We start from the raw sequence: 17,875 nt of genomic DNA, 5'->3' as shown, positions 1-17,875 counted from the left end.
CTTAAAAGAGGATTTTTCATGCCCAAATATTCCGGGGGAATTCATGACACAAACAGGCTACCTCACTAGCAGTAGTGAGATCAGCTGACTTGAAATAAAGGTGTAAGATAGGAGCCATTGAGAGCTGGAGGCCTTGTCTATGTATGTAAGACTTGATAACGAACAAATCTTGTTCTTGTCTAGGAGACTTTGTTATAGATTTTATATAGCAAATGTATTACACATGCGTGAATACTTGTTTCTAAGTATTTTGTTGGTTTTCAGAGCCTCTACGCCACTGCTATGAACATCAAGGACATCAAAGACTCTCAACGAATGCACGTTTTGAGTAGGGACTTGGAAAACATCCAATGCAGTTTAGAGGTAAGCTTCAAGTTGGCTGTAGATTTTTTGCTTGTGGCTTTTACTGCCCAATTTAGTTCAGTTTTCACATTCATAAACAAACCCCTTTGATTCTAGAAATACAAGAGGATGGCCTTGCTGAACTGTAATGTGGCATGGCTCATGGTGGTTGTATGCAATTATTTGCTTTATTTTAAAATAGAAAATAGATATTAAAAATGTGATAGAATTTACTGAGTAGAAATTTTTAAAGATTTAAATAGAAATGTTAAATGTTCTATATTTAGAATACACAAATGGTTTACTGGCCAGAGAGGTAAGTCAGTTGTCTAATTGTGTGCAGTTTCCCAGTCCTGCTAATCTTGCTCTCATCAACAGTCATTATTATTATTTATTATTATTATCATTATCATTATTACTAGCTAAGCTACAACCCTAGTTGGAAAAGCGGGATGCTATATGCCTGGGTGTTCCTACATGGGAAAATGGTTCAGTGAAGAAAGGAAACAAGGAAATAAATAAAACTATATTTAGAAATAATGAACCATTAAAATAAAATGTTAAGAACAGTAACAACATTAAAACATATTTTTTATTTGTATATTATAAAAAGACTTGTGTCAGCCAGTTCAACATTGAAACATTTACTGCAAGTTTGAACTTTTGACATTCTACGGTCAGGATATTCATAGAAATAAGCAGATTGAACAAAATGCTAATTCAGGAGAGTAATCACTCCTAAATTTAGTGAAGTGAAATAAGGGACCTTATAGAATTTTGTAGCTTTGGAGGTCTACATTCTACTTATTTAGAATAAATATAATAGAAGATTTCTCTTGAGTGTTAATATGTTTACATCTTTCTCTGCACTTGTATGGTAACCAGGATGGATATTGGGGAACATATGTTCACTCGGAACCTGGTTATTACATGTGGGTTACTTTGGCTGTGGTAATAGGTTGAACTAAATGCAGAAAAGAAATACTGTACCTATAGTCCAATTCTTTTAGCAATGCATATTTGCACCGACTCGCGGCGGTGTCCTTTTAGCTCGGAAATAGTTTCCTGATCGCTGATTGGTTAGAATGATCTTGTCCAACCAATCAGCGATCCGGAAACTTTTCCGAGCTAAAAGGGCACCGCTGCGAGTCGGTGCAAATATGCATCGCTAAAAGAAAAGGACTATAGTGCTTCTTTATTCTCACGTTTTTTTTTCCATGCTAGGGATTTTCTCCGATTTTTTTTAACTTTTACCTTTGGAGTGTCGAGTAGTTCTTTTGCCAGGTGCTGTATGATTATTTTTGTTTACATTCAAGGTGATAACACACAGGTTTTCCCTTAGGTCGGGAATAGGATATCCAGGTAAATAATTCTGGTCTGCCGTATAAATAGTATCCATGATACCTTCACTAACCAGACGTGAAACTAATTATCACTAAGAAACAATCCGTTTTGATCCTTTGTAAGCTACAGTAGGGTCCCGAATTATGCGAGAATTTGGTCGATTAATGACCTCGTGTAAATGGAAAATCGCGAATTTCGAAACACACAACTAACAGAAATAATTCCATTGTGGCCATGGCAACCAGCAATTTGCCTATTCAAATGTGTTTACTACCCATTTCCAATACTTTCTTTGTACTATACTGTATTTCTTTATAATATCAAATTGTTTTTGTAAATAAATAAAACATTTAATATACTTTAAAGTTCTAATAACTTGAAAAATGGTTAAAATTATAACCAGGATAGGTGTAAACACCATATATTTCCCGTTACAACACAACCCAAAATACAGACAAATTTTAACGTTTGTAATATCTATTGTATAATACAACTGGTGAATAGCAAAACCATCACTCTATAGACTAGCTTGTTGTATGATTGAAAATCCAGAATTATCAAAATAAAGGCGATTTTATATCATGCGTTTCCTAAACACGCTAAAAAGCAGAATAGAAAACGACAACCAATGTTTTGTTTACGTTTAACTCTGATCACAACGAAGAAACAGACGCATTTATACATCTGTGTTTTTGAATTGACAGCAATTTTACCAAGTATAGATTATATGTTGAATTTGTTATTACCAATGTTCTAATTATTTTTTATTAGAACTTTCAAATAAATGAAATGAATGCCATTTATGAAATGTTTTTCTTTATGATGCCGCCTGAAACGGAAACCTTCCATTTGTTTACGCTCCATCTTCGATCATAATAAACAAACGAATGCATTAAACACACATGATCTAAGTCATAACTAATGATATTACAAACATTTAGTAAACATTATGTTATTACAAATATTTTACTTACCGTATCCATATAAATTCCTAAATTCGTAGCAAAGCTGGAAATTTTTTTTTCCTTATGCGTTTAATCCACAATAGCAAACTGCCGCTAATGACAGAGTGATAACTTACGATAATTCTAAACTGTTACGAAAGATAATTGTCCTTTCCATATCCAAAATACTTTTCCTAACTTCAGTTATAAGTCAACTTGTACCCACCTCAATTATGGATCCATATGCAAAAAAGGTAAAGAAGAAAGTACTAGGCCTATTTTTAAAGTCACCGAACAATTAGGTTACCGCTATAACGTTCGATGAGAGAGAGAGAGAGAGAGAGAGAGAGAGAGAGAGAGAGAGAGAGAGAGAGAGAGAGAGAGAGAGAGGATGGTTTTAAAGTACTAAACAATAAATATGATAGGTTATAACACATTGGTGTTTATGTAATATTAACTGTATAGATGGTTTGAATAAGTTAAGAAATGGTGTAAACAATTCTTTGTTATTGTATTCACGCGGAAGCTAGACATCAGCTGATGTGATCACAGCCAAAAGTAAAACAAAAATAAGTTAGCAATACTCGATTTTTAAAACACACCCGAAATTTAACAACATAAGTACATGTTTTATTATAGCGCAATTGACATTTAAAGAGTAAAAATTTTCTGGAATAGAATGGTGTTTCCTAAAAAATAGTGGTTTGCGGACGAAATCGGTTACCGTACTTTAAGCTATGATTGAAATGGATGTATACACGGTATAATTTTTTCGTTTTGTAATTAATTGACACTTCAAGATAACCGATTTTGGTTTCTTCATCTATTTGTAAGTATTGTATAACGAGAGAGAGAGAGAGAGAGAGAGAGAGAGAGAGAGAGAGAGAGAGAGAGAGAGAGAGATATGACGCAGAAGGTTACAGACCTAGAACAGGGGAGGATGAAGGGGGGGGGGGAGTGATGAGATAGACTGGGTGGACTCGCAGGGGAGACGGTAGGAGACGGGGGAAGGGGGGATTTGGTTGCCAGTGGCTAAAAATAGATTCTGAAAGACGGTAAAGGGAAAAACGAATCCCATCGAATAAACAGAATAAGGAAAGGGAATAAGATCCAGAGGAATAATAGATATAATGGAATGAAAATGACTAGATGGTGTTAGTTGTGATAAGAATAATTTAGATATTTGAAATAAGAGTGTCTGAGGAGGTATAGAAGGAATTCGTGATAAATATAGAGGAATATCAAAGGATACAGTTAGTTTGCATTAAAGGGTTTGTTATCGTTTATCGGCAGTGAATAGCCTAAACTTCGGTAACGAGTCGTCAATATTTTGTCATATTTTAAACAGTAGGCTATACATTTGATTTGCAAACATTGGTTTTGTAGAGTAGACGGTAAAATAAAATCTAGAGAGAGAGAGAGAGAGAGAGAGAGAGAGAGAGAGAGAGAGAGAGAGAGATTTCTGCCATCAAATCTCTCTCTCTCTCTCTCTCTCTCTCTCTCTCTAGATTTTATTTTACCGTCTACTCTACAAAACCAATGTTTGCAAATCAAATGTATAGCCTACTGTTTAAAATATGACAAAATATTGACGACTCGTTACCGAAGTTTAGGCTATTCACTGCCGATAAACGAACCCAATCTACTCGTGAAAACCTTGAACGCCCAGAGGGAAAAATAAGGCTTTTAAATATACTGTACTAAACAAAAATAATGCTTTAATATACCATCATTAACACTACCATTACAATTATCGTAAGGTTGGAGAAAGATAAAGATTGCCGAGAACGTAACCACATTTCTGTTTACATTTTGTCAGCTGGACTCGCACAGTCAACAGTTGATTTCATTGTTGATGTGGAATTTTATCCTTAAATAGGCTATTCATTATGAAATTATGTTAATGAAATGTAATGTTAATATTGTTTTGTAACATTTATTATAAATCACCGTATTTAGGGCTACCAATATACTTAAAAAGACTATAGATTTGATACATTTTGTAGTGCTTGACTCGCGAACTTTGAACAGCCTCGTGGATACAGAAAATTTATTTTTGAAAAATAGCGATCGTGGAAATGGGGAATCGTGTAATTCGAACACGCTTAATTCGGGACCCTACTGTACTAAAGGATTTTTCAGATTTGCTTTTCAATAATTTATAATTGATCTTTTGTAAGCTACTAAAGGATTTTTCAGATTTGCTTTTCAATAATTTATAATTGATCCTTTGCAAGCTACTAAAGGATTTATTTCAGAAGTTCTTTTGAATTTTTTATAATCAAAGTCCATTTTATGAATTTTGTCCTTACAATTCCATTGCCGAGGATTTATTCTATCGTTTTACGTGTCATGTTTTTTTTATAGCTTTTCCATGTTCAAATGTGTTGGTCCCTCATCTTGCCTGCTTCTGATCTTATAAACAATAAGGTTGCAATTCTCGTATTTTATCATTTATAACCCTTTATTTGTTCAAGGTTTTATAGTCTGTCAGTTATTCCTGATAGTAATGTTGAAATGGAAGGTCATTATTGTTAACCATCAGTACTGTGGTTGTTCCTACAGCTTTTTTTATGAGAAAAACTACTTGTATTCATTGCTGTAGATTTTCTTCGACTTTATTACATCCTCGTTAAACCTCATGGATAAGAAAACAATTTATACAACTCTTTTCTAAATCCAAACATTTAGGAGTTAAATACTTATCCTAAGAAGCCTTTAATAAAACTACTATTACTCCCTTCTTAAGTGTATTGTTATAGGTAGATGAATAAAAATGAAGTTTTCATGTATATTCTCTAGTGATGAACCTCAGTTTTTAAATTTCCTGATTTTTCTTACCCAAGAAACTATTCTTTCCCCAAAACAAGGTACAGGAGACTTTTGTCAGCACTTTTCCCTTTTGTAAATATGGAAGGTTCCTGAAAATTCCTCCATAACCCTCGAAATCTGTATAAAACATTGCAGTCATGTCATATATTACATATTTTCCCCTTACGCACGAGTCGTACAATGTATATTGAGTAAGGAAAATTAATTTTAGAATAATCTGATTTTATCCTGGAAAGAAAAGATAAAGAGAGGAGCCTTAACAGTGCTTTAGGAAAATCTTTTTCTCTCCTTGTCCATGTAAAATTTAAATCTATTTATCAAGGGATCCTGTTGAAAAAAACATAAGAGCTGAATATTGCATTGAAATCATCTTTTGTTTTAGTCAATCTGTACTCCGTAGATATGATTAGTTGATAGCTAATATTTTTGTCCAGTACGTACTGTATTAGATTCTATAATTATTTTAGTATTATCATTTCATATGTTATAAAGTAAGTTGTCCTCATCTATTTTCAGGCTAATCCAACATCGCTGCCTTTGTCGCCATCTCTTGAAGTTGCTGGTGTGGACGTCAAAAACTGCTCATACTTCAATTCGTTTACTCTACCTCTAAGGTTGGCGTTTTCGTCATCGGAAGAAGGCACTGATCCAATTCATGCCATTTTCAAGGTAAATTTTGACATTTTATCATGAATTTTAATGTAAAAACATAACTTTTGTTTGATTGCTTCATTCTTGAGTCTCTACACAATTTACTTCAACTGATTTGTTGTCATCTGGGTGTTTATCTTTAAAATTGTGTACAATTTATGTAGTTGCATCTTCTGTAATGTGAACGATGCGTAATTGCTACAAATTATGCTTTTGCTGTGTCTCAATTATACATAATAATTAAAGTTAGGAGACAATCATGCTATAGAAAACAATTGCTTACTGAATTTACACAGAGAGAAACACACATGAAATTTGGAGAAGAAACTTCTTTATTCTGTAAATTAGATCTTGTAACCCAAGTCATAAACCATTGATGTTTACTTCATAGATTCAAATTGTACACCAATGAATGGGATTGCAATGGCGCTGACTTTGGTTCTACGTTTTCAGGTTGGCGATGATTTACGACAAGATATGCTAGTCATCCAGATGATAAGATTGATGGACAAGTTGTGGTTGAAAGAAGACCTCGATCTGAAAGTAGTCACCTTCAGCGTTGTACCTACGGGAGATAAAATAGGTTGGCTCTCATTTAAGTTGTTGACGTTGGGAGGGAATGTTGTTCAGGTCTTCTTCTTCTTCTTCTGCACTGTTGTCCCTACAATAAGGGGTCGGTTGCCCGACGCGCCTTCTCCAATACCTTCTATCACATGCATCCTCTTCTGCCAAACCTCTTCTCTCCATATTATCCTTCACCTTATCTCGCCATCACATTTCTAGTAGCATCAGACAAGTTTTATTTATCTGGCAGAGGTTCTTCTTCTTCTTCTTCTTCTTCTTCTTCTTCTTCTTCTTCTTCTTCTTTCTTCTTTCTTCTTCTTTCTTCTTTCTTCTTCTTTCTTCTTTCTTCTTCTTTTTTCTTCTTCTTCTTTTTTCTTCTTTCTTCTTTCTTCTTCTTCTTCTTCTTCTTCTTCTTCTTCTTCTTCTTCTTCTTTTTTACCATAGTTGTGTTTGCTAACTATTACCTCTAGAATTTTTTATTATTGTATAGCTTCTTCTTCTTCTTCTTCTTCTTCTTTCTTCTTTCTTCTTTCTTCTTTCTTCTTTCTTCTCTTCTTTCTTCTTTCTTCTTTCTTCTTTCTTCTTCTTTCTTCTATTATTGTATAGCTTGATATTCTTCCCATTGATATAAGGTTTTACATATTTTGTAGAAATTATATGTGCATAAATAATGAAGTAACAAATACTTAGTTGTATGAGGCTAAAGGGGGTTAATTATTATTTGATGGTAGAATGCCTTTTAATCAAAATATTAATAATGTATTTCACTTTAATGTAGTACTGCAGAATTTTTTATCAATGCACATTTTCCAAGTCTTGATTCCTCCTCAGTGTTTTGCAAATATATGTTCATGAAAAAGAAACTTCAATAAGGTCACTGTAGGTTTTATGAAAGGGATTTACTCTATAGTTATACTATACAGTATTTAATGCTTATTGTAATCTATCACGGTTTTTATCATTCAGACCCTATCTTGTAGCTGCCATTCCTCTAAGAGTCTATATTTTCAGGTATCATCGAACTTGTAAAAGATGCAGAAACTCTTCGCAAGATCCAAACAGAGTATGGTATAACAGGGTCCTTCCAGGATCGTCCAATTGCCGAGTGGCTGGCTAAACAGAACCCCTCGCAGCTAGAATATCAAAGAGCTGTAAAGAATTTTACAGGTATAGTATTTTTTTTATTCATTCATAATTTACTGATTTGATAAAGTAATTCAGAGTAACATTAGTTTTGGTTTTTTAGACTTTAATGGAAAATATACTCAAAAGCCCTCAAATGAATTGATGTTGGTAATAGTTTGTCATATGGAAGAGAAGATATATTCAAAGCCTTTAAATGAATTGATTTAGGAATAGTTTGTCATATGGAAGAGAAGATATATTTGAAAGCCCTCAAATGAATTTATGCAAGTTATAGTTTGTCATATGGAAGAGAAAATATATTCAAAGCCTTTAAATGAATTGATGTTAGTAATAGTTTGTCATATGGAAGAGAAAATATATTCAAAGCCTTTAAATGAATTGATGTAAGTTATAGTTTGTCATATGGAAGAGAAAATATATTCAAAGCCTTTAAATGAATTGATGTTAGTAATAGTTTGTCATATGGAAGAGAAAATATATTCAAAAGCCCTCAAATGAATTTAAGTGATAGTTTGTCATATGGAAGAGAAAATATATTCAAAGCCTTTAAATGAATTGATGTAAGTTATAGTTTGTCATATGGAAGAGAAAATATATTCAAAAGCCCTCAAATGAATTTAAGTGATAGTTTGTCATATGGAAGAGAAAATATATTCAAAAGCCCTCAAATGGAATGATTTAGGAATAGTTTGTCATATGGAAGAGAAGATATATTCAAAAGCCCTCAAATGAAATGATTTAGGAATAGTTTGTCATATGGAAGAGAAGATATATTCAAAAGCCCTCAAATGAATTGATGTTAGTAATAGTTTGTCATATGGAAGAGAAGATATATTCAAAAGCCTTTAAATGAATTGATGTTAGTAATAGTTTGTCATATGGAAGAGAAGATATATTCAAAAGCCCTCAAATGAATTTAAGTAATAGTTTGTCATATGGAAGAGAAGATATATTCAAAAGCCCTCAAATGAATTTAAGTAATAGTTTGTCATATGGAAGAGAAAATATATTCAAAAGCCCTCAAATGAATTTAAGTAATAATTTTTCATATGGTAGTTATTACATTTTTCTCTATCATATTTTTGTTTGTTTAATATAGTTTTGTACGTTGATATTTTTATTATAGCTCTTGAAAGTGCCTTCACTAGACTACTCACTCATTCCCAAAGTCATGAATCTATCCCAGTGTCAAGTAGAAATTAAAACAAGACTGATCATAGATGTTTTTGAAGATTTGGTGAGATCATAGAAAATACATGGAATGTATTTTAATGTGTTTAGCTATTTTATCTAAAAATATTTCTCTGCGCTTAAACATAAATTATAATTCTCTTTTGTTGATTTGATAGTTTTCTATAAGTATCTTGAAAGTTTTAACTCTACTCGCTAAGCTATATCTTAACCCTTTTACCCCCAAAGGACGTACTGGTACGTTTCACAAAAGCCATCCCTTTACCCCCATGGACGTACCGGTACATCCTTGCAAAAAAATGCTTAAAATTTTTTTTTTTCATATTTTTGATAATTTTTTGAGAAAATTCAGGCATTTTCCAAGAGAATGAGACAAACCTGACCTCTCTCTGACAAAAATTAAGGCTGTTAGAGCAATTTAAATAAAATATACTGCAAAATGTGCTGGGAAAAAAAATAACCCCTTGGGGGTTAAGGGTTGGAAATTTCCAAAGAGCCGGGGGGTAAAAGGGTTAATAGAAATGATTAGATCAAAGTATTGCAAGTCGTAATAATCTGTTAGTTATATTTGTCGAAGGACTAAGTGGTCTTTCTAAGCAAGGAATATAAAACTCATACTGTACTGAAGCAGTTGGTAAGATACTTGAAATTCCTTTTAAAGTATAGACCGCAAACACAAGAGAGGCGGTGGCATAACATGCAAATCACCTAATTTACAGAGACTTAGAAGTAATAAGTATTTTCTAATACTTGAATAAAGTCTGCATCTTTTTCACCCATGAAATTTAGTCTTTTGCTATTAGAGAATGTGCTTGAGCTTCGTAAACCTTACCATTACAGTTGGAGTATTTTAAGAATTTGTCATTTCTTGTAATTAATTCCCTGTATTTAGAATTTTACTTGTTTTGAAATTTATATTATTACCAGCTAAGGTATAACCGTAGTTGGAAAAGCAAGATGATATAAGCCCAAGGGCTCCAACAGGAAAAAAATAGCCCAGTGAGAAAAGGAAATAAGGAAATAAAAGATATCAGAAATGATGAACAATTGAAATAAAATGTTTTAAAAACTGTAACATCAAAATTGATATTTCATATATAAACTATTAAAAGCCTAGTATATAGTCGGCCTGTTCAAATGGTTCATTATCATTATTTACGCCTATTGATGCAAAGGGCCTCGGCTAGATTTCACCAGTCTTCTCTATCTTTAGCTTGTTTTGATGTTTTTACTCTTAAAAATACTTTATTTTAGTTGTTCAAATGGTAGAATGGTTTTATTTTTCCTTTAACCCTTTTACCCCCAAAGGACGCACTGGTACGTTTCACAAAACTCATCCCTTTACCCCTATGGACGTACCGGTACGTCTTTGCATATTTTTGATAATTTTTTGAAAAAATTCTGGCATTTTCCAAGAGAATGAGACCAACCTGACCTCTCTATGACAAAAATTAAGGATGTTAGAGCAATTTAAAAAAAAAATATACTGCAAAATGTGCTGGGGAAAAAATAACCCCTTGGGGGTTAAGGGTTGGATATTTCCAAATAGCCTGGGGGTAAAAGGGTTAAAGGTGACAAGCGTTTCGATGAACGATCTTTTTCCCCCACAGCTTCATGCGCAGCGTACTGCGTGGCCACGTACATTTTAGGCATCTGTGATAGGCACAATGACAACATCATGCTCAAGACTTCGGGTCACCTGTTCCACATCGATTTTGGCAAGTTCCTCGGCGATGCGCAGAAGTTCGGCAACTTCAAGAGAGACCGCACCCCGTTTGTCCTGACGTCCGACATGGCTTATGTCATTAATGGGGGGGAGAAGCCATCTGACAAATTTCAAGGGTTTGTCGATCTCTGCTGCAGAGCCTTCAACATCATCAGACGTAATGGCCAGCTTCTGCTGTACTTGTTTGCGTTGGTGAGTACGTCTATGGTGTGCCATGCAAGGCATGCCTTGTTTTTTTCGTACAATGGATTTAAATTGAGTGGGTGACATGCACTAGAGTAAGTATAAGGTGAAAAGTAAAAAAGTCCCTTGGGTTTACTTTGAAAAAGCTAAACCATACTCTTGAACCTTGTAACGTTGGTTTTTTAAGATAGTTTTAATTATTTTTCATCGTTTTACTGCACTGTTCCATATTTTCAATGTTTTACTGTACTGTATTTTAGTATTTTACTGTATTGTACTGTATTTTTAGTGTTTTAATGTACTATACAGTATTTTCAGTATTTTTCTGTACTGTACAGTAAATGCAATTTCAGCATCAGTTGTGTGATTTGAGTAAGCCAGATAAAGCAAAAAATAATACCTACTAGGAAGGCCAAGGTTTGGGTGGATGGATGGTGTGAAGAAAGCTCTGGGTGATAGGAGGATAGATGTGAGAGAGGCAAGAGAGCGTGCTAGAAATAGGAATGAATGGCGAGCGATTGTGACGCAGTTCCGGTAGGCCCTGCTGCTTCCCCCGGTGCCTTAGATGACCGCAGAGGTAGAAGCAGTAGGGGAGTCAGCATTATGAAGCTTCATCTGTGGTGGAAATGTGGGAGGTTGGGCTGTGGCACCCTAGCAGTACCAGCTGAACTCGGCTGAGTCCCTGATTAGGCTGAAGGAACATAGAGAGTAGAGGTCCCCTTTTTGTTTTGTTTCATTGTTGGTGTCGGCTACCCCCCAAAATTGGGGGAAGTGCCTTGGTATATGGATGGATGGATGATTATAGTCTTTGCCTTAACAGCTTTACAACTTCCTGTAAGTAGTTGTTGCACATCTTACCGAGTTACCCCATACTTGCAGATGGCATCGTCTGGCATACCCGGTGTGACCTTGGAAGCGGTAACGTACGTGGAGCGGTCGTTATTACAGGACAAGACAAATGCTGAAGCTGGTGCTATGTTTTCTCGCATGATTCAAGAATCCTTGAAGTCCTGGTTCACTCAGGTGGGTGTCCATTTAACTGTGATTCATTAACATTCCAAATTAGAGCTGAAAGTATATTTTAGTTGGTGTAAATATACGGTAACTAGAAATTTTTCATTTTATGTATGATAACCAAAGCATGAGTTTGTACATTTTTATTATCCAAAAATGTACATTTTTACTATCCAAAAATAATTCATATACCTGTGAAGTTAATATGCAACATTAGTGTTTTTAAAACACACTGTAATTGTTTTAAATCTGCGGCCAAATTTTCATTTCATGAATTATGTGAAACCTGCATAAATGTTGAAATAAGTTTTATCCATTCCGATGTAGACATTAAAAGCCAGCCAAAAAGCAGCCAAAGCTGCAATTACTATGACTTGATCTAATATACCTGTTTCTGTGTATAATATATCTAAAACATATATTCAAGCTGGGAGGAACGTAGAGAGGAGAGGGCCCCTTTTTTGTTTAATTTGTTTGATGTCAGCTACCCCCAAAATTGGGGGAAGTTCCGGGGTATATGTATGTATGTATATATTCATCAACCCTTTTACCCCCAAAGGACGTACTGGTACGTTTCACAAAAGCCATCCCTTTACCCCCATGGACGTACCGGTACGTCCTTGCAAAAAAATGCTATAAAAATTAGTTTTTCATATTTTTTGATAATTATTTGAGAAAATTCAGGCATTTTCCAAGAGAATGAGGCAAACCTGACCTTTCTATGACAAAAATTAAGGCTGTTAGAGCAATTTAAAGAAAATATACAGCAAAATGTGCTGGGAAAAAATAACCCCCTGGGGGTTAAGGGTTGGAAATTTCCAAATACCCCGGGGGTAAAAGGGTTAAATGACAACATTATGGATTTACAATTCTAAAAACAAATGAAAACAATGTGGGATTATGATACTTTTTACACAAAAATGCCTCGTTAAAGTGGTAATATCCTTTCTTCGAACTTGTCAGACATGAGTGAGATATGTATATGAGGAAAACCTGCATGATCCGGTCTTCTAAAGCAGAAAACCCCTTCAACTTGACTTTCTTTGCTGTCCACGTCTTGATATATCAAGCGTTTGAAGCTAAACTTTACAACATTTATTCAGAATCTTCAATATTTCAGTTAGCTAGTCATACTTATCACAAGTTGCAATATAGTAAATAAGAGAAAGTAACCGTATGGGCCAGCCATACCGTAAAGGTAAAGAATGCTAACTCATTGGTCGGTTAATTTAATAATTCATTAATGGTTTATCTTCTTTAGGTCAACTTCTTCATACACAATTTGGCACAGCTCAGATTTTCTGGGGACCACAACGATGAGCTCTTGTCCTTCATTCCTCGTACTTATACGTAAGTCTTTTGTAGGTTATGTCTTTTTGTTTATGTATTATAACTCTTATACTATTTCTAATATGAAAATATTTATGGCATAGTCAGATTTATAAACGGGTGTTAGCAAGGTAATTTTAATTGGTACTGTAAAGTAAAATAAAACATCAAGGTAGATGGTGATTCACTGAAAGCAAAAAAAGTTACAAATGCTCATACCAATATGTTAGATTCCTATTATGTAGCTATTTACGGCATAGGTAAGTTTATTAACGGGAATTAGCACACCCGTTACTTTACCGTAATAAAGAAGACAGAAGAGAATAAACTGGATGTGGCAGAGATGAGAATGTTGAAATGGATGTGTGGGGTGACAAGAAGAGATAAGATACGGAATGAGGTAATTAGGAGTACCACAGGAGTTTGAAAAACTATCAGATAAGATTCAAGAAAGTAGACCGAGGTGGTACGGTCATGTCATGAGAAGAGATGAACAGTATATTGGGAGGAGAGTGATGGAAATGGAGGTACTGGGTCGAGAAGGAGAGGGAGACCAAAGCGAAGGTGGATGGACTGTATCAAGGATGACCTTCGATCAAAGGGATTAACCGGTGATGAGGTGTGGGACAGAGGTAGATGGAGAACGTTGGCCAGAAACTTCGACCCCACGTAAAGGTGGGGAAAGATGCAGACAAAGAAGAAGAAGAAAATGACGATGATTACTTTACGATAACCAAAGTTGTAGTTCTCGACTAATTCCCTGAAACCCTCACCCACCATAGAAGAAGGAAACAGCTGCCGTTGGACCCAGTTGACTAGTAAACATACTTGAGATCCATTGTTTGATAGTTAAGCAAATATCTTGTGTGTAGGCACGTTACCCGCTTCAGTTATCACTTGATTCTCATACGTTTGGAACCTTTATAGATTACTGCGTGCCATTTCAATATTACGATAGTGTATATTTCATATTCTGGTACTTTATAATTTTCTTTTATAAATTTCAATGTGTAATAAAATTTCAGTAAGCCTTAAGTCCTTTTTTCAGTGGGTTGAGAACTCATTAGTTTCAGAAGGAGTTTTTGTACTGTAGATACTTTCTTAGTTTAATCATGCAGCTCTAAATTATTTAATGGTTCTGAATTATTTATAAGGATTGGCATTTGTTTACTGGTGGTTTTACAATAATGGATATTTTGAGATAACGATCCATTAAGAAATTGTTAGGTAGTCAGCTTGTTTTTCTATCGGTGACAGGAATTTTATAAGTGATTTGGAATATCTATTACTGTTGAATAACAATAGATTTTGAGTAGATTTATTTACAGTTGTCTTCTAAAATACGGTATCAGAAAATTTTGGTATATCCTAAAAGGAAGTAAAGATTTCCTTCATAATAGGTTGAACTATATTTATTTGAATTTTTGAATGTAGAAGAGACTTATTTGATGTGTTCCCTCTTACAGCGAAGCTCAAGATGGAAAAATCACACTTGTCAGGTTGTACAGTTATCAGATTATTTGATGTGTTCCCTCTTACAGCGAAGCTCAAGACGGAAAAATCACACTTGTCAGGTTGTACAGTTATCAGATTATTTGATGTGTTCCCTCTTACAGCGAAGCTCAAGATGGAAAAATCACACTTGTCAGGTTGTACAGTTATCAGAAAAGGTACAATCCCAACAAGTATTACGTTTACATCTTGCAAGTCGAGAGGGAAGGGCAGCGAGAGCCGTCGTACCTGTTCAGATCGTACCGAGAATTTTCCGAATTCCACCAGAAGCTGTGTCTGGTCTTTCCTCTGGCGAGAATTCATAGGTAAGGAAAGTGTTTTTTTGGAATATGGTAATATTTAACCCTTTTACCCCTAGGCTATTTGGAAATTTCCAACCCCTAACCCCCAGGGGGTTATTTTTTTCTCAGCACATTTTGCAGTATAATTTTTTTTAAATTGCTCAAATAGCCTTAATTTTTGTCATAGAGAGGTCAGGTTGGTCTCATTCTCTTGGAAAATGACTGAATTTTCTCAAAAAATTATCAAAAATATGAAAAAAAAAAATTTTATAGCATTTTTTTGCGAGGACATACCACTACGTCCTTTTGGGGGTAAAAGGGTTAATATTTAACAAATTTTTACTTTTTTATAAAAAGTTATTGTTACTATTGATCTATTATCTTCTCTCCTCATTTTCCATTTTTATATTCTGTAAAGTATTTATTCTCGTTTTTAAGTCTGTGTATTAATCTACCAGTTAAACTCTTTCGTATCTTCCCAGCCTTCCGAAGGGCGTGCAGATCGGCCGTTCTGAAGTGAAGGCCGTGGCAGAGAAGCGGAAGTACGAGATAGAACTTTTCCTAGCGACGTTGTTTGACTTGGCGCCGGAGATATCGCATTCTGAACTAGTGTACACTTTCTTTCATCCACTACTAAGGGACCAAGAGGATACTGATATTCACATAAGAAAGCTCAAAAACAGAGGTTAGAGAGTATTTGATTTGTCGTATTTTTGATAAATACGTGTAATTTCATATAATTTTTCTGGTGAAGTTTGATCTTCATTTAATATAAAATATTTATACTATACATCCTTTGGGGGTAAAAGTGTTAATAGAATTCAATCAAAGTGCAAAAAGTTACACTTCGGTATTTTCCCCATCAGATACACGCGTGTCAGTCACGCCACCTGTGATCACAGCCCCTGGACAAGTACAGGGACAAGTGAAGGTTAGCTTCCAGTATTTAAGAGGTCAGTTGCAGATCATGGTACACCACGCGAGGAATCTCTCTCTAATCAGTAACAATCAGGAACCGTCTCCGTACGTCAAGTTGTACCTGTTGCCGGACCCTCACAAGAAAACTAAAAGGAAAACCAAAGTTGTTAAGAAAACTTGCCATCCTATATTTATGGAACCAGTGAGTATTAGTGGAGAGTCTCTCTCTCTTTCTCTCTCTCTCTCTCTCTCTCTCTCATCTCTCTCTCTCAGGGTAAATGCTGCTTTTTCTTTTCCTTGTAAATATTACAATCTAATGAAAATTACTACCCAAACTGAATTCTCAAAACACACTGTGCTTTTCAGATTACATAACGCATGCTCTCTCTCTCTCTCTCTCTCTCTCTCTCTCTCTCTCTCTCTCAGGCTAAATGCTGCTTTTTCTTTTCCTTGTAAATATTACAATCTAATGAAAATTACTACCCAAATTGAATTCCCAAAACTGTCTCTTTCCAGATTACATACCGCATGTCTCAGGATATAGTGAAGCAGCTCTCTCTCTCTCTCTCTCTCTCTCTCTCTCTCTCTTTCTCTCTCTCTCTCTCTCTCTCTCTCTCTCTCTTTCTTTCTCTCTCCTCTCTCTCTCTCTCTCTTTCTCTTTCTCTCTCTCTCTCTCTCTCTCTTCTCTCTCTCTCTCTCTCTCTCTCTCTCTCTCTCTCTCTCTCTCATGCTAAATGCTGCTTTCTTTTCCTTGTAAATATTACAATCTAAGGAAAATTACTACCCAAACTGAATTCTCAAAACTCTCGTGCTTTTCAGATTACATACCGCATGTCTCAGGATATAGTGAAGCAGCTCTCTCTCTCTCTCTCTCTCTCTCTCTCTCTCTCTCTCTCTCTCTCTATGCTAAATGCTGCTTTCTCTTCCTTGTAAATAATACAATCTAAGGATAATTACTACCCAAACTGAATTCTCAAAACACTCGTGCTTTCCAGATTACATACCGCATGTCTCAGGATATAGTGAAGCAGCGCGTCCTAGAAATCAGCGTGTGGAGCGAGGACAAGTTCAGCGAAAACATGTACCTCGGCAGTTCGTACCTCCGGCTCTCCAACCTCGAGCTGAAAGAGGATCACTCCGAGTGGCTGAGCTTAGAGCACCAGCGAAACACTGCTTTAGGTCACACGATCCAGCACAGTGCCTAATAAAATCACACACACTTATGGTTAGGACCAGTCAGTTTCACGGTATTCTAATTTGCTTAAGTGATTATATGTTATAAATTATATTTTATTATATACTATTTGATAATGGCATTTATACCTAATAATTTGTAATTGTTAAAATAGCAGATTGTATTGATAATGTACGATATTGTTTTTAAAGCTTAAAGAATATAATGGGTTTTATCTATATTATTCAGTATCTTTATTCCTTCTGTTTCAATAAAAAGTAAAAAATCTTTATAGGTAAGTGGCTTTGTTTATAAGAGGTCATTCTTTGAATTTTTTTTTATTATTTACACAGTGGACTTTTAATATATACTGTCGTATTTCTTTGCTTTTTTAACTCTACAGTAGTTTTTGTTCATAGAAAATTCTTCAAGATATATAATGCCAATGAAGTTTTGACTCTTGGTATGCATGCCACATTAAGAAAAATACTTTTTCTTCTCTTTACTACTTTAAGGAAAGCGTTCACAGTATATGTTCCAAGTCCACGACTAATATTGTTTCTTTTGCTATTTAACGTTTGGGATCTTATAGAAATAGTTTATTTTCTCATTCGCTAGATGCTGGTTATTAGAGTAAGGATTGGTGGGGAAATTGGATGTTCCACTTGGTTAAGATTAGTTGAATAAGGCTGACAAAAATTAACAAGAAAATGCAGGAGAGTTC

At 34.8% G+C, this 17,875-nt stretch overlaps 1 protein-coding gene across 6 annotated transcripts in view; it reads left to right on the top strand.

The window, feature by feature from the left end:
• The window catches only part of Pi3K68D (phosphatidylinositol-4-phosphate 3-kinase catalytic subunit Pi3K68D), a 95,400-nt gene extending 78,008 nt beyond the window's left edge, over positions 1–17,392 (top strand). For 5 of the 6 annotated variants that reach the window (XM_068352718.1, XM_068352716.1, XM_068352720.1 and 2 more), the window contains 11 exons: positions 265–363; positions 5,979–6,131; positions 6,567–6,696; positions 7,689–7,844; positions 10,625–10,932; positions 11,803–11,946; positions 13,199–13,287; positions 14,883–15,083; positions 15,542–15,744; positions 15,926–16,179; positions 16,973–17,392. In XM_068352718.1, coding sequence (XP_068208819.1) covers positions 265–363; positions 5,979–6,131; positions 6,567–6,696; positions 7,689–7,844; positions 10,625–10,932; positions 11,803–11,946; positions 13,199–13,287; positions 14,883–15,083; positions 15,542–15,744; positions 15,926–16,179; positions 16,973–17,182 — 1,947 coding nt within the window. In that variant the 3' untranslated portion in view covers positions 17,183–17,392. Of the gene's footprint in view, positions 1–264; positions 364–5,978; positions 6,132–6,566; positions 6,697–7,688; positions 7,845–10,624; positions 10,933–11,802; positions 11,947–13,198; positions 13,288–14,807; positions 14,841–14,882; positions 15,084–15,541; positions 15,745–15,925; positions 16,180–16,972 lie in introns of all 6 variants that reach the window. The other variant, XM_068352719.1, reaches the window with a different exon arrangement.
• The last annotated feature ends 483 nt before the right edge of the window (positions 17,393–17,875 follow it).

Source organism: Palaemon carinicauda, chromosome 29, assembly GCF_036898095.1.
Source record: "Palaemon carinicauda isolate YSFRI2023 chromosome 29, ASM3689809v2, whole genome shotgun sequence".
Taxonomy (NCBI): Eukaryota; Metazoa; Arthropoda; class Malacostraca; order Decapoda; family Palaemonidae; genus Palaemon; species Palaemon carinicauda.
Note: the sequence above shows the minus strand (reverse complement) of the source record. Positions and strands in the feature narration are given on the sequence as shown.